Source organism: Rhinatrema bivittatum, chromosome 7 (assembly GCF_901001135.1).
Source record: "Rhinatrema bivittatum chromosome 7, aRhiBiv1.1, whole genome shotgun sequence".
Taxonomy (NCBI): Eukaryota; Metazoa; Chordata; class Amphibia; order Gymnophiona; family Rhinatrematidae; genus Rhinatrema; species Rhinatrema bivittatum.
This window is the reverse complement of record NC_042621.1, coordinates 32,107,114-32,123,073: the sequence shown is the minus strand read 5'-3', so window position 1 is coordinate 32,123,073 and position 15,960 is coordinate 32,107,114. Positions and strand designations below refer to the sequence as shown.

Below are 15,960 nucleotides of genomic sequence, written 5' to 3'. Positions count from 1 at the left end.
CCCACTCCGTCATAGCCATGGGCTCTAATTAAAATAAATGGAAATCACTTCCTTCCTCTGCTGAACCAGCAGCCTGCGTACAGTCTAACGCTGCAGTGAGTGCAGCAGGGAGCAAAGCCACAGCTCCTGGATTTTAACATCCCCTCCCCTCCATTACCACTTGTGACCCTCGGGCACATTAACACGAACACTGCAGGGTATAAATACGATTTAACGAAAGGAAATCGCCGTAGTGGAGGTCCCGTTTTATCTCCCGATTCTGGCAGCCCCCTTCAAATCTCGCCTTCCAACCCACCCAAGAGTTTAGCCAACGACCGCCTCCGCCCAGCCCGCGAAGGGCCAGCAGCATCCGCAGACATCCTGAGACCACCCGCACAAGAACTACAGCCCAGCAATCGAGCAACACCCAAAACACCGCCACTTCCGCTGCCCGCGCTTCCTTCCCATTGGCCTAACGTCACTGGGCGCTGTGTTCGTCCCCATTGGGGAACGTCATAAACTCTCTTGCGATTGGTCTAGAATCCATTCTCAAGCCCGCCTCCTGTCGCTTTCGGGAGGGGGTGGGGGCGGAGAGGAGGTGACAGGGCAAAGGGTCAGCTTGCTACTGGCAGCTGCTGGTTAGGTTTGAAACAGAAGCCGTGCTGCTGAGGGAATACAGGAGAAATGTGTAAACCTACTGCAAGTGCGTCTAGTATACACAGCCTGGGAACTTTATAGCATACTATCCTGTCGTGAGGGAATGTGAAACAAAACTGCTTTTCAGGAGAGAGACCCTCGGAAGTTGGAAAACACCGGCAACTTCCTTTTCTTGACTGTAGGTGCAGTGCACCCAGCAATGTGCTGCCCAGTTCTTTTCATGGTGAAGAATACTCTTCAAAGGGTACCTCCACTCCCATATGCGCAGGACAGCCAAGAGTCTGAGCTGCTGCTGCTTGCAAAGATAGAGATACCTAGTTCCTGTGTTATCTACTGTACATTTATGAGAGCTTGGAGGACATATTGTATAATACATGTGACTTGGTTAAAGCGTAATAATGATCCATTTATTAAATAGATACATAAAATGAGAGGCGTTTATTTTTATAACAAGTGCCTTATTTTCTAGACAAGACATGATGAAGGTTTCCTGTACAGCTCCAAATGGATCTTAGTTTCAGATTAAAACAACGACCTCATTTGACTGGCACCCAGAGGTTTTTCTGAGTGCGTGCCTAACAGAAACAGAATATGATAGCAAATAAAGATCATGAGGCCCATCTGCTCTGTTCTATTTCATTCCTACCACATTGCTGTAAACCCGGGTGATCGCTGGCTTTCCCCTCACTTCCTTGCTACCAGGGATTCTTTGATTATCCCAAGCTTCACCTTCCCTACCTCAGCACCAAGGATCCTCTGTGCTTATTGGTATTCTTAATTTTCCATTAACATTTGTGCCTCCACCACCTCCCATGGGAGACACAGAAATAAGGGTCAGCAAACTAACGGAGACCTTTATATTGGACTAGCTTAGTACATTTCTGAGAACTATACTTCCTTCATCTGGTCAAAACAACAAGCCACAATTTTTTAGCATCCATTCAGATGAATCAGGGACAAGTAGGTTTGTGCACCTCTACCAGCAGATGGAGACGGAGGGACAGCTCTCCAGAATACTCAATCTCCAGCAGATGGTGGACTTGCATCTCCCTTCTGGGGATTTCTTCATTTTGAAAAAGGGGAATTAAGGATATTACATTCGCCCCACTCTCCTGCAGTGATACCAAATGGTCCCTCCCCAGTTGAGAATTCCTGAGGTGATTTCCGTGGTCCCTCAGATGAGTGCCTTGGTCCAGTAGCTGGTTTTTCAGCCGGCATGGACTTAGCTGCTTAAGTGGCTGAAAGGCAACATGTGCAGGAAGCCGAGTGCGGCGGTGATGGCATATGCCCTCTACCCCCATAGCTGGAGACCATCTCTGTACTCAGCCAGGTAAGGCTGAGCTCCAGTAAGGGTTAAAAAAGAATTATATATTTTATTTATTTATTTAACATTTTTATATACCGCAATTCATGTATCAAAGTTACATATCACTTCGGTTTACAATAGAGCATTAACACGCATGTAAGAATGCGATTACATTGAACACGGGAGATAAACTTGGATCAAAAGTAACTGGGGAATAACGTACAATGAATAAATAAAAAAGAAATAATATTCTTATGTGTAGCTGAGACTAACCTGGCTAAAGGTATAGGTGCGTACTGGAATAATTAAAGTCCCGGAACGTGGAGCACATATTTGGAATGGTAGACTGCAGAGTTGGAACGCTAGACTGAAATATAATCTGATGGAATCTGATAGAATAGTTTGTAGGAAAGTAGGTGATGTAAGAGCGAATTATTGGCATGAATTAAAAGCTTGTTCATGCCAATAATTCGCTTGTTCATGCCAATAATGCCAATAAATAAATATATATATATATATATATATATATTTCTTTTTTTAAAGAGACATAAAAGTAGGCTTTTGTGGCATTGGGTTTCCTCTTCATGCTTATTTATTATTTATTTATTTAGCATATTTCTATACCGTTTTACCAGTATTGATACTGTTCAAAGCAGTTTACAATAATAAAAATAAGAATAAAAATAAAATGTAACAAAATAAAACAGAAATAATAAAAGCAAATAAAAACAAAAATTTACAAAAAAAGTAAAAATAAAAATACAGCGTTAATAATTATCAATAACATAAGTTAAGGTGATATGGAAATAAAATTGGCGGCTACATTATAAAAACATTAAAGACAGAAATTAGAACAAAATAGATATTAACTTAACATCAATAAAGCATATATAAATGGCAGCTCACCTAACATTATTTATTCTAAGAGATTTCAATATCTTTAAAAGCTTCTTGAAACAAGTGAGTTTTCAGTGCTTTTTAAAACTCCATCCTACTAGGAATTTGCCTTAAAGGATCCGGCAAAGCATTCCAAAGAATGGGACCAACAACTGAAAAAGCTCTATTTCTGGTCACACTCAGTGCTGCATTTTTTACTGATGGAACTTCTAACAGGTTTTTCCCTGCTGACCTAAGTTCTCTCTGGGGTTTATAAACTCTCAACATAGAGCACAGCCAGGTAGAATCTATGTTATTTAGTAAAGAATGTATGAGCGAGATGATTTTGTACTGAATTCGGTACTTAATAGGTAACCAATGTAACTTGTACAAAACCGGGGTAATATGTTGGTTTAGAGGCGTGCCTGTAAGGAGTCTAGCTGCTGAATTCAAAATTAACTGCAAAGGTCTAATAGCATTTTCCGACAAACCGATATATAAACCACTAGCTGTGCCCGGCCACGCGTTGCAGTGGCAGAGTCAGGTTCTTTTCCCACCCTCCCCCTTCCCCTTGCTCATATACCTCAGTCACACATCGTCCTACCCCTTGGTCACCACACCCCCTCGAGGCTGGGTTTATCCGCTGTCCCTGCCAGAGACTGCTGCCATGACCCAGTACGTTACAGAGAACCTTGCCAAGGGCTTCATCCGCCCTTCTCGTATAGGGGGTGTGGTGCCAGGCAATTAGTCAATAGGGCAGTCGAATGGCCGGTGTTGAGGGAGAATCTCTGCCATCTCCTTGGAGAACACATCAGCGAAGGCTTGATATGGCTCCGGTAAGAGAAGAGATGAGCAAAACTGGAGCAGCGGCGGAGGATGCGGGACCTGCCGGCAGTGTGCGAAGCAGAAGGGACTCCACTGGGTCAGCTGGAGGGTGTCCCATTGAATTACCGGGGAGTGACGCTGCAGCCACGGCAGTCCGAGGACCAGAGGATGCACTGCCCGCTCCAGAATCAGCAGGGAGATCTCTTCAGAGTGGAGCAGTCCGGTCTGAAGGGTCAAGGGACCCGTGCAGCAGGAGATGGTCCCAGGGAGCAACATACCTCGGATGGAAGAGATACGCAGTGGAGGAACCTTGGGCCGCGTGGGGAGCGATAGCTGGTTTACCAGGTCCGCTACTATGAAGTTGCCCTCGGCCCCAGAGTCGATGAAGGCACGAGTCTGGAGTTCCCCTCCGGGGTATTTAAGAGTCACTGGTGTGCATTGAGGAGCTGAGCCCGCAAAGCCTAGGAGTAGCTCCTCAGGGTAACCTAAGCACGGTCATTTCCAGGACGCTCCGATCAGTTGGCGAGGAAGTGCCCCTTGCCGCCACAGTAGAGGCAAAGGCCCTGCGAACGGCGTCTCCTCCTTTCTTCTGTGGTAAGTGGGGATCTGCCCATCTGCATAGGCTCTCCGGGGCGGCAGAAGCGGGTGGAGTCTTGGGTGCTGAGGGCCGGGTGGTACTCTGGGGAGCCGGTTGAGCCCTTCGATAGGAGCGTGTCTCCTTGTCTCGTTGCTGTAGACGTCGGTCCACCCTTCCGGCAATATCAATTAAGTCATTGAGGTCATCCGGGAGATCTCGACCCGCTAGCTCATCCTTGATACGGCTAGCAAGACCTTCCAGGTAGATCCCCCTAAGGCAGTCGTCCCGCCAACCGATCTCCATGGCGAGGGTGCGAAAGTCTATAGTATAGTCCGCCACTGAGCGTACCCCTTGCCTGAGGTGCAAAAGTTCAGAAGTGGCCGTAGTTTGGCGTGCAGGGTCGTCGAAAGCTAAGCGGAAGTTGAGAACGAACTCCTGAAGGTTCTGTAACAAGGGATCCCTGCGTGCGTAAATCCGGCAGGATTTACGCGCAGGGCCCTCGCGCGCCGGCACGCCTATTTTGCATAGGCCGTCGGCGCGCGTAAAGCCCCGGGACGCGCGTAAGTCCCGGGGCTTTCGAAACGGGGAGGGAGGGGGCGTGTCCAGGGCGTTCCCGAAATGACGTGGTGTTTCGGGGGCGTGCCGCGGGGTTTTGGGGGCGGGCCCGGGGGCGTGGCGCTGGCCCGGGGGCGTGGTCGAGGCCTCCGGACCACGCCCCCGGGACTGGAGGATGGAGCGGGGCTGCCGGCGACGCGCGCAAAGTTAAAGGGGGGGAAGGTGGGGGGAGGGCGAAAGAAAAGTTCCCTCCGAGGCCGCTCCGAAATCGGAGCGGCCTCGGAGGGAACAGGCAGGCCGTGCTGGGCTCAGCGTGCGCAGGTTGCACAAATGTGCACCCCCTTGCGCATGCCGACCCCGGATTTTATAAGATACGCGCGGCTACGCGGCGTATTGTTTTAAAATCCGCCCCTTAGAGAATAGCCACTGCCATTAGCAATGGTTACATGGAATAGGCTTAGTTTTTGGGTACTTGCCAGGTTCTTATGGCCTGGATTGGCCACTGTTGGAAACAGGATGCTGGGCTTGATGGACCCTTGGTCTGACCCAGTATGGCATTTTCTTATGTTCTTATGATCTTGATGCTCCCACATGGGAGAAGCCCATTCGAGTGATTTGCCATCCAGCAGCGAGAATATGTAAGCTACTTTGACTGCGTCCAAGGGAAACTGTGCTGGCAAGAGAGTGAAGCGAACATAGCACTGGTTCAAGAAGCCTCGGCATGTCTTGATATCCCCGGCATAGCGAGTCGGTGCAGGCAACTGGGTTACCTACGCGGAGCTGGGGATGGAGGCAAGGGGCGGAGTTGGAGGCGGGTCCGGTGGGGAAGCCTCCAGGCGGCTGACCAGCTGTTCCACGGTGGCAGCAAGGGTGTCGATGCAATGCTGTTGTTGTTGGAGGCGTTGTGCCATCCCAGGAATGGCCTGTAGACCGGGAGCCTCCGCCGAGTCCATGGCCTTGCAAACTGTTACGACTAGACTGCTGTGAGGGTAGATGGTGGACCCTTGGGCCGGCCTACCGGTGAACACAGTGCAGGCCGGGAGGCGGAGCCACGATCTGGCAAGGTTTCACCCGGAGCCTGGGATCCCCCCGGGAGGAGCCCGTAGGGACCCAGGCCCTTGGGACTTGGGCACTGCTGAGAATGTCCTGAAGAGCTAGTGCGTAGGGAGGGCAGGAGGCCCACTAGGAGCTGAGCCAGCTAGAGGTTTGCCAGAGAGTCAGAGAGACAGGCCGGGTCAGGAAGCTGGCCCAGAGGGAAACACTCGGGGCCAGAGCAAGCGGGCAGTGGTAACGGAGTCCGTGACAGACCGGGACCGAGGCAGGCGGCAGGCGATAGAGAAGTCTGTGGCAACCCGGGTCAGGGCAGGCGGCAGGCTGTAGCGAAGTCAGAAGCAAACCGGAGTCAAGGCAGGCAGCAGGCTGTAGCGAAGTCAGAAGCAAACCGGAGTCAAGGCAGGTATCAGGGAGTCAACAGGAAACGCAAACGGGAAGCAACTAGTCAGCTAGGAACCTCATTGCAAGGCGTTTAGTGAACGACTGAACGCCGGTTATATCGGGGGCAGAGCGTGACGTCAGCCGAGGAGGCGGAGCCGGGCTTCCGGGAGCTGGACGCACAAGAGGAGCCTCTTCGCGCGCGCAAGGCTGGAGGAGAACAGGCCTGCAATGGCGTCCGCCACATGGGAACTGCGCGGACGGAGGACCTCCCGGGACCTGGGCTGGGCGGAATCCTGCGGCTGCCGGAGCGGAGGTAGGCGGGCCTGAGCCCGATCAGGAGAGGGGTGGTTGGGACTGCAACACCTGCTCCACTCTTTAGCCCAGGGGACCGGGGTGGCTCAGCACCCGCCACATTTGTCTTCGGGTCCCATTGATGAGGCTAGCCCCAAGGTACATTAGACCATTTTCTGTCAGCGAATGTCTAGGTCCGGTGACTTACTGCTTGCGTTTTCCTTCTAGCCTACAGATACATAACTCCTTTCATGTATCCCTACTGCAACCTTTAATGCTCTCTTCGTTTCACACCACTCCTCCCAAGGCTCCGGAGGTCATCTCTGAGGAAGATCCTGTCTACCAAGTCAGGGAGATATTGGATGTCCGTTGGAATCACAGATGTTGGGAGTATTTGATCTCCTGGGAGATCCTGAGGAGATCTCCTGGGAGATCCTGAGGAGAACTCCCGGGAGATCCTGAGGAGAACTCCTGGGAGCCATCGTCGAATATCTTGGATAAATCTCTACTCCAGCACTTTCATCGCACTCAACCCACCAAGCCCGGTCCTTCTGTGAGGGGGCGTAAGGGGGGTACTGTTGTCGCTTCCGGCCTCGGCAGGCCATGGCCGGTCCCCCCTACCTCCTCGATTGCTGGCCGCTTCCGTTGCTGCCTGGCACGGCGTGCCCCACTCCAGGGCCGGCCGACTGCGATCTCCCACACGGCATTAATGCCATCCTCCTCCGTCCAGTGGGGTTCTCCCTAGGCGTTCACGTGTGGGAGACTCCACCTTTTAAAGGGCCCACGGCAGGAAACCTCGGCCCTGCCCCGATGGATGACGTCACTTCAGAGGGATATTTAAACCCTGCCTCAGTCTCCAGCTCTTTGCTTTTGCAACAGGTCATCTCCTCAGAGTGCTAGTTGCTGTTCCTGTCGTCTCCAGTTCCTGATTCTGATCGTGGTTCCGTTCCTGTTCCTGCTCCAGTCTGTTTCTGTTCCTTCTGAGTTCCTTCTCCATTCATGTTCCTGTTCCTTCTGAGTCCAGTCCCAGCATTCCAGTTCCTGCTTTCCTGCCCATGCCTCCGTTCCTGTGCTTCCCTCCTTGGCTTGATCTCCTAGTTTTGACCTTGGCTTGTCTTCTCGTCTCTGCTAGTCTGCTGCCTGTCTCAACTCTTGGCCTGTTTCCTCTTCTTTGCCTGTCTGCTGCCTGCCCCAGATCCTTGGATTGGACTCTCGTTCCGCACCTCTGCTGCCTGCCCCAGATCCTCGGATTGGACTCTTGTTCCGCACCTCTGCTGCCTGCCCTGACCCGAACCTCTGGCCTTGTCTTCATCTACAGTACTTCCATCCTTGACGAGGCTACCTCCACCTACGTCCTGCCGGCCCCGGTACCCAAGGGCTCAACCTGCGGGGAACGAGGGCTGGTATAGGTGAAGCTCCAGCCGGGTTTTCCTCACCAGCTCCACCTGCCGGTGACGAGATACATTGGGGGCCATCCCTCAATGGTAGTATCATCCCTCGTCCTGGTCCAAGGTTCCACAGTCATAACATTTGTTATGTTTTCGTAAGGATGTGAACCCTGGGCTGAGATGAAAAGTGTCTCCGCCCACAGGGAGGAGACCTGTGTGTTACCACGCACTAGTAGATAGTAGGGATGTGCAGAAGGAAAAAATTTGTTTTGTTTCGTTTTTCGTTTCGCTGGGACCCAAATTCGTTTCATTAGTTTCATGGGGGGGGGAACCAATTTGTTTATTAGTTTCATTTGTTTTTCATTTTGCCATTAAAGTCATTGGGGGAAGTATTTGCAGCCTATTTTTGGCTGCAGAATTGGGGTTTTCTTATCAATTCTGATGAAATTTCTGGGGAGCAATCATCAGAACGAGAAAAGAGCTCCAAGGTACTTAGAATGTGGCAAAGTGGCACCAAAGTGGCATGAATAGCCTAAGCCCCTATAAAGGGGCAAAGGGGTACCAGGAGTGGCAAGAGTGCTTTAACAGAGGTGCAAAGCAGCAGTAAGAGTGTCAAAAACACACCACAGCTTCAAAAGAGAGCACCGATAACAGTAGCATGAACCCTCGAAGACAGCACGATAGGCAAAGTGGCAAGCAAGTGGCATCAACATCCTACAGCACAATGAAGGGGGAACATAGCAAGCAGAAAGGGTGTCAGGAAAAACCACAAGGTGCCGATAAAGGGACAAAGCAGCAGAAAGACTAGCATCAACACACTGAGGAACCATGATAGTGGCAAGAACACCACAAGGAGTAGAATCGTCTGGTGTATGGCAGCAAGGCAGAGTGGCAGAAAGTTGATAGGTGCAAGACAGGATGGCAGAGTGGAGGTAATCTGGTCCCTGTGGTTTTGATATAGGCAAGACAGGCTGGCAGAGCTGAGGTAGTCTAGCAAACAACCTTCTCAGATAGAACCCAAGAAGAAAGTGCACTGTGTGCTATACTTGCTTAAGATAGAAATACAGTGGACCCTTGACTTACAAACTCAATTGATTCCAGAGGGCTGGTTGTAACTCAAGTTGGTTGTAAGTCAACACTATTTTTCCATAGGAAATAATGGAAATACTCATAATGCATTCCAAACCTCCCAAAAGCACCCCTTACCTAACCATCAGCTATATAATTGAGTGGTGACCGATGTGCCACGAATGCACAGTAGAGAGCAGCTCTCACCGACATGCCGCGCTTGCACGGATGAGACAGCTCTTACCGACGTGCCGCACCTGTGCCGCGAATGCGCAGAAGGGAGCAGCTCTAACTGCATGGAAGAGAGCTCTGACCAACGAGCCGCGAACATCGAGCTCTGACCGATGTGCCGCAAACATCTCGCCCGTTTCAATGGGCCCATGAGCAGCTGTGACTGCGCAGAATAGACAGCTCTGGCCAGCACACCACACCCGTTTTAACAGGCTTAACGGCTTGTTTCTATAATAAAAAATGGTTGTATAATGTCTGTAATTACCAGAAACACCAATAATTTCCTAGTGTACTCACCAAAAAGTTATAAAATGTGCCTAGCCTACCAGAAACAACAATTTCACCTCCTCCACCAGTTCCTTTACAATATATTTTTTTTTAGAGTTATATTCCACTTTTTTCAGCACTTCAAAGTGGGTTACATTCAGGCATTGGAGGTATTTCCCTATCCCCAAAGGGCTTACAATCTAACAGGCCGATTCAGTAAAATCCGCGGGAGAGCGGACGAACGCCCGCTCTCCCAGTGCGCACACAGGCAATTCGCCTGTGCACGCGATTCTCTATTTAAATAAGGCCCGGCGGTAGAAACGGGCAAAAGGAGGCGCTAGGGACACTAGCGCGTCCCTAGCGCCTCCTTTTAGCCCGGAGCGGCGGCTGTCAGCGGGTTTGACAGCCAATGCTCAATTTTGCCGGCGTCGGTTCTCGAGCCCGCTGACAGCCACGGATTCGGAAACCGGACGCCGGCAAAATTGAGCGTCCGGTTTTCAACCCGACAGCTGCCGGCCCATTTAAAAAAATTTTTTTCTTTTTTTTCTTTTACTTTTTTTACCCTTCGGGTCCTCCGACTTAATATCGCCATGCTTTTCTGTGCACTTTCCTGGTACCGGCAAAAACTAGCACCTACCTTTGGGTAGGCGCTAATTTCTTAAAGTAAAATGTGTGGATTGGCTGCACATTTTACTCTCTGTATCATGTGGGAATACCTAATAGGGCCATCAACATGCATTTGCATGTTGAGGGTGCTATTAGGTTCCACTGATTGGACGTGTGTTTTCTGCCCCTTACTGAATAAGGAGTAAGGGAAAATGTGCATCCAAGGGCAGGTTGACAGCACACTCTACTGTGTTAGCCTGTAAGCTTGTACCTAAGGCAATGGAGAGTAAAGTGACTTGCCCAAGGTCACAAAGAACAATAGCAGGACTCAAACACTGGTCTCCTTGTTTATAGGCCACTGCTTTAACCACTAGGCTACTTCTCCACTCTGCATAAGGACTCTCTATCTGGGTATATTTATTTATTTATTTATTTTTGGTTTTTATATACTGGAAGTTCCTGTATACAATACATATCACTCCGGTTCACATTTAACAGAAATAACTATCGCCGGGGAGGCGGTTTACATGGAACATATCGAATATAATGAACGGATAATAATCAAAGTAAAATCTATTATGAACAACTAAGATCAACTTAGAAAACAACTTGAAACATATAACTGACGCAATATGAACATTACAATAATGCTGTAAGACAAGGCTGAAAGTTTGTTCTTCTTGCTTTTAGCTCTCTGGGAAAGCTTGATGGAAAAGCCAAGTCTTGAGTTTCACTTTGAAAGTAGTATGGCACGGTTCAAGGCGGAGGTCCGGTGGTAGTGAGTTCCAGAGAGACGGGCCTGCTGTGGATAGAGCACGTTTCCTCAGGGTAGATTTAGCAGGTTGGGTGATCATTCTATTCTGGTATGCCCTTCTGGTTGGTTTGTTAGAAGAGTGTAGTTGAAGCTGGAAAGTTAAGTTGAGTGGGGAGATGTTATGTAATGCCTTGTGAATCATCGTGCAAGTCTTGAACTGAATCCTATATTTGATGGGAAGCCAGTGGAGATGCTGGAGGATTGGGGTGATATGGTCACTTTTTTTGGCATTGGTAAGGATCCTTGCAGTAGCGTTCAGAACCATCTGGAGTGGTTTGGTAGTGTATGCTGGAAGGCCTTGCAGGAGTGAATTACAGTAGTCTAATTTGGTAAGGATGATGGCTTGGAGTACTGTGCGGAAATCCCTGTAGAGTAGAAGGGGCTTTAGTTTCTTTAGCACATGTAATTTAAAGAAGCATTCTTTTGTAGTGTTGTTTATGAATTTATTGAGGCTGAGTCTGTTGTCTAGTAGTACTCCCAGATCTCTGACTTGAGGTGCGGTGGAATATCCTGAGGCGTCTGGAGAGTTGCTGGATGTTGGCGGGGTAGAGTGCTCCGGTGCTATTATGAGAATTTCCGTTTTTTTGGTGTTTAGCACCAGATTGAGGCTGGTTAGAAGATCGTTGATGGATGATAGGCATTTTTTCCAGTAGGCCATGGTTTTTTGTATGGTCTCCGTGATAGGGATGAGAATTTGAATGTCATCCGCGTATAAGAAATGGGTGAGCTTGAGGTTAGTAAGTAGATGACAGAGTGGGAGAAGGTAAATGTTGAAGAGGGTGGGGGAGAGTGATGATCCTTGTGGTACCCCCATCTTGACTTGGATGGGGTGAGATTCCTTGTTGTTTATCTTAACTTTGTATGTTCTGTTCTCTAGGAAGGACTTAAACCAGTTGAGAGCTGCTCCAGTGATGCCGATGTCTGTTAGTCGTTGTAGTAGGCTAGGGTGGTTCACGGTGTCGAACGCTGAGGAAAGATCCAGCAGCGCGAGGAGACAAGGATGGCCTTTTTCGAGATTGAAGATAATGGTGTCCGTTAGTGTGGCTAATAAGGATTCGGTGCTCTTTTTCTTTCGGAATCCATATTGGTTATTGGTGAGGATATTGTTGTCTTCGAGGAATTCAGAAAGTTGTCTGTTGACAATTTTCTCCATAATTTTAGCTAGCATAGGGAGGTTAGCTATGGGTCTATAGTTAGCCAGATCTGTAGTAGGAAGGTTGGGTTTTTTGAGTAGAGGTTTGAGCAGTGATAACTTGAGTTGGTCAGGAACTTGGCCTTGGGCAAGGGAGCAATTAATGATATCGGCATATAGAGCATATGGACTCTCTACCTGGGTAACATCAAGCTAGGTTGAGAGAACATTGCACAAATCTCATCTTTGTGTGAGTTTCCTCACTCCGAAGGTCATCAAATCTTCACAAGAGTGCATTGTTTTGTTCGTACATCACACTCTGCATGTCAAAGTGGCCCCTAACCCCAACACTAATACCTACACCTCACCTCGAGTAACTAGGTGGGCCTCATATAGGGGTATAAATACCTACCTAGTGTGCGGGCATTATTGCTAGGTTCTGTTTCTCTCTCTTTCTCTCTTTCACACATTCATTGAAAACAAATGCACATCCCTAATAGATAGTGAATCCTAGTGTAGGTAGCAAGACAGGTAAGTCTAGGAGCAGGCACAAGAGAGGTCCAAGAACAATCCAAATAGCAGTAAGGCAAATCCAACAGGAGTACCACCAAGCCTGTAGTCAAGACAATGCTGTGTTGGGCTCAGTTCTTTAAATATCAAAAGTTCCCACACAAATGTGGGGACTTCCAGGAAGCTCAATGGCATGCCCTGATGGGCAGAGCCTGCTCACATCAGGCCATGATGCTGCCAGAAGCCCCCTGCTGCATGTCTTTCCAAGAGGTAACAGTGCTTCCCCTACAAAGGCCCTCTTTCTTGTTTCTAGGGTGAGGTTTGAGAGGAAATCAACTATGAAACTCTTGGAGTAAACAAGGTGCCTGAATAGTACAAGCCAGTTCCCAAGAATTCTCCTCTAATCCATAGTTTTTCCATGAAATTAAATATTGTAAGATCCCCCTAGATCTTCTGGCATCCAAAATCTCTTTAACTTCATATTGTGTCATCTTGTATGACAGGTGGGGTGGTTTGTCTAAGTTTCCTGGAGGGCCAAGATAGGATTGCAGGTTTAAGTAAAGAAATGTGGAATACATCATGGATGCACAAAGTGGGGGGGGGGGGGTAAATGGAGTTTAAAGGTGACCTCATTGATCTCTTTTTTGATGGGAAATTGGCCAACAAATTTGGGAGCAAATTTTAAGGAAGGTGTGCGTAATCTAAGGTTCCAAGTACTTAACCACACCAAGTCTCCAGGATGAAGTGAGGTCCCAATTTCCTTCTCTTATCAGCCTGTCTTTTCATTTTAAGAGAAGATCATTGTAAAAGCCATCGGGTTGTTCCCAAAATTTAGTCATGGATTGAACAGCCTGTTCAATAGCCAGGCAAGAGGAAGATATGGTAAAAGGCAGTGGAATACGAGCATGTCTCCCAAAGACCAAGAAAAAAGGTGAAGATCCTGACGCTTGATTTTCATGATTATTATGACAAATCTCGGCCCAAGGCAGAAGAGATGCCCAATCATTGTGTCATCGATTAACATAACAACGTAAAAACGTCAGATTGATTCGTTCGTTCAGTTAATCCATTGGATTGAGGATGATAGGCCGATGAGAAATTTAGGTCTATTTTAAACTTTTTGCACAGATCCCTCCAATATTGAGCCATAAATTGGACTCCTCTGTCCAAGATGATACTGGAATGTAAACCAAGTATCCGAAAAATATGTTACAGAAGAAGTCGGGCTAGTTCCGGGGCAGTGGGTAGTCCAGGGAGCGGAATGAAATGTGCCATTCTGGAAAATCGGTCTACAATGACCCAAATGACTGAATTACCCTCAGAGAGAGGCAAATCTGTAATAAAATATGTGGCTATATGAGTCCAAGGTCTTTTGGGAGTAGGAAGTGGTTGCAAGAAACTATTTGGTCGCTGCTGTGGAGCTTTCTGGGCAGCGCAGGTGGGTCAAGACTCGCCATACTTTTTAACATCCGATTTCCATTGAGGCCATCATAAAACTTTTGACCTTAAATGTTTGGGTACCACAGTTTTCCCTAAAGGCACAGTGAAGGTGGCGGCCACTATTATTTGCACTGGATCAATGATGTGGCGAGGTGGATCAAGGGTGTCATCAGGAAGAAAACTCCGAGAAAGTGCATCAGCACACAGGTTCTTCTCTGCGGGTCGGGAGTGCAATTTAAAGTTGAACCTGCTGAAGAAAAGTGCCCAGTGGGCTTGACGGGGGTTCAAACATTGTGCCTGGGACAAGTAGGCGAGATTCTTATGGTCCATATAAATGTCAATGGTATACTTAGCCCCCTCCAGAAGGTGTCGCCATTCCTCTAGTGCCAGGAGCTCTCGATCCCCAGTAGCATAGTTCTTTTCAGCTGAAGAAAATCTTTTAGAGAAATAGGCACAAGTACATGGTTTTCCTGAGTTGGAGGGCTGTAACAAGATTGCACCAACTCCTAAAGCTGAGGCGTCAACCTCAATAATAAATGGCTTGGCTGGATCAGGGCATTGTAAAGAAGGGTCTTTTACAAATTCTTCTTTTAAGAGTTGAAAGGCCTGGATAGCTTCGGAAGGTCAGTTACAGGTTGGAGCTCCTTTCTTGGTTAAGGCAGTAAGTGGTGCCACTAAAGTAGAATATCCCAAAATAAATTGACGGTAGTAGTTGGAGAATCCTAAAAATCTTTGTAATGCCTTGAGCCCCACTGGTTGCAGCCAGTCCATGATTGCCTTTTTTGCAGGATCCATTCGAAGGCCCTCTTGTGACACAATATACCCTAAAAAGGGTAGTTCTTTTTTATGAAAAAGGCATTTTTCTAATTTTTCATATAATTTATTCTCTCGAAGACATTGAAGGACTTGTTTAACATGAATTTGATGTTGGTATGCAGTTTTGGAAAAAATTAGAATGTCGTCCAAGTAGACACTCACATGAGAATAGAGTAGGTCTCAAAAGATATAGAAATGAAATGAAACATAGAAATGACGGCAGAAGAAGATCAAATGGCCCATCCAGTCTGCCCAGCAAGCTATGTACTTTTTTCTTTTTTTCTCTCTCTCATACTTGGTACGCTTGGCTTCCAGTACTCTGTAGTTCTATTTCCCCTCCCCCCACCATCAATGTAGAGAGCAGCGCTGGAACTGCATCTAAGCGAATATCCAGCTCAATTAGGGGTAGCAACCGCTGCAACAAGCAGGCCACACCCCTGCCCCTGTCCACCCAGACTATGCAATCCACATACAGATCCTCCCTTCCTCACTCCCCCTGCCGTGGAAGCAGAGAGCTATGCGTTGAACGAGAAGTATTAGACTATCACCCCTGCCATTGAAGCAAAGAACTACGCTGGACATGCATTGAAAGTAAAGTATCTGCCCAGCTACACCTCGCTTCCCTGTGAATACACATTACCTCTTGCTGCTGAAGCCCAGAGCTATGATGGAGTCTCATCAACCGTGTGTATGTACACCGAACAAGGGTATTATCTCCAGATAGTAGCCCCCATTTCCGCGAGAAACATTAACAAACAACAAATATTGAACAAGCCTAATAATTGGCAATACCTATAGCCTATGACCTCACCGGTAATTTTACATACACTTACCCACCCCTGGTTTTTGGTTTTTTTTTAGGAGATGGCAGCCCTCCATCCTTCCACTCCGTAAAGGTGGAACACCGACCACTGGCATCCCGCACCGTGAATGCCTCTGTGGCTACTGCCGCTCCGTGCAGTGTTCTGCCGCCTCCTTCCACCTTTGGGCTTGTGGGCCCCGGTTATTGATCCCTGCATCTGCTACTTTTCGTGGCTGTGACAACTGCCCCCCCCCCCACAACAAGACCTTTAATTAGGGCTTCAAGGGCTGCTGCTTCTCCCTTTTACTGCAATAGGTCTGAGGCAATCTCTAGCTCAGCCTTTCTGCGCACTTTGGCGGCGGCTGTGGCAGCAGCGGCTTCCTGTT

General features: G+C 48.3%; 1 protein-coding gene across 1 annotated transcript in view; it reads right to left on the bottom strand.

Moving 5' to 3' along the window:
- FANCA (FA complementation group A) overlaps window positions 1–409 on the bottom strand; it is a 522,319-nt gene extending 521,910 nt beyond the window's left edge. The window contains exon 1 of the mRNA XM_029608211.1: window positions 296–409. Within this exon, the coding sequence (XP_029464071.1) occupies window positions 296–359 (64 nt within the window). The 5' untranslated portion in view covers window positions 360–409. The remainder of the gene's footprint in view (window positions 1–295) is intronic.
- Window positions 410–15,960: the final 15,551 nt, after the last annotated feature.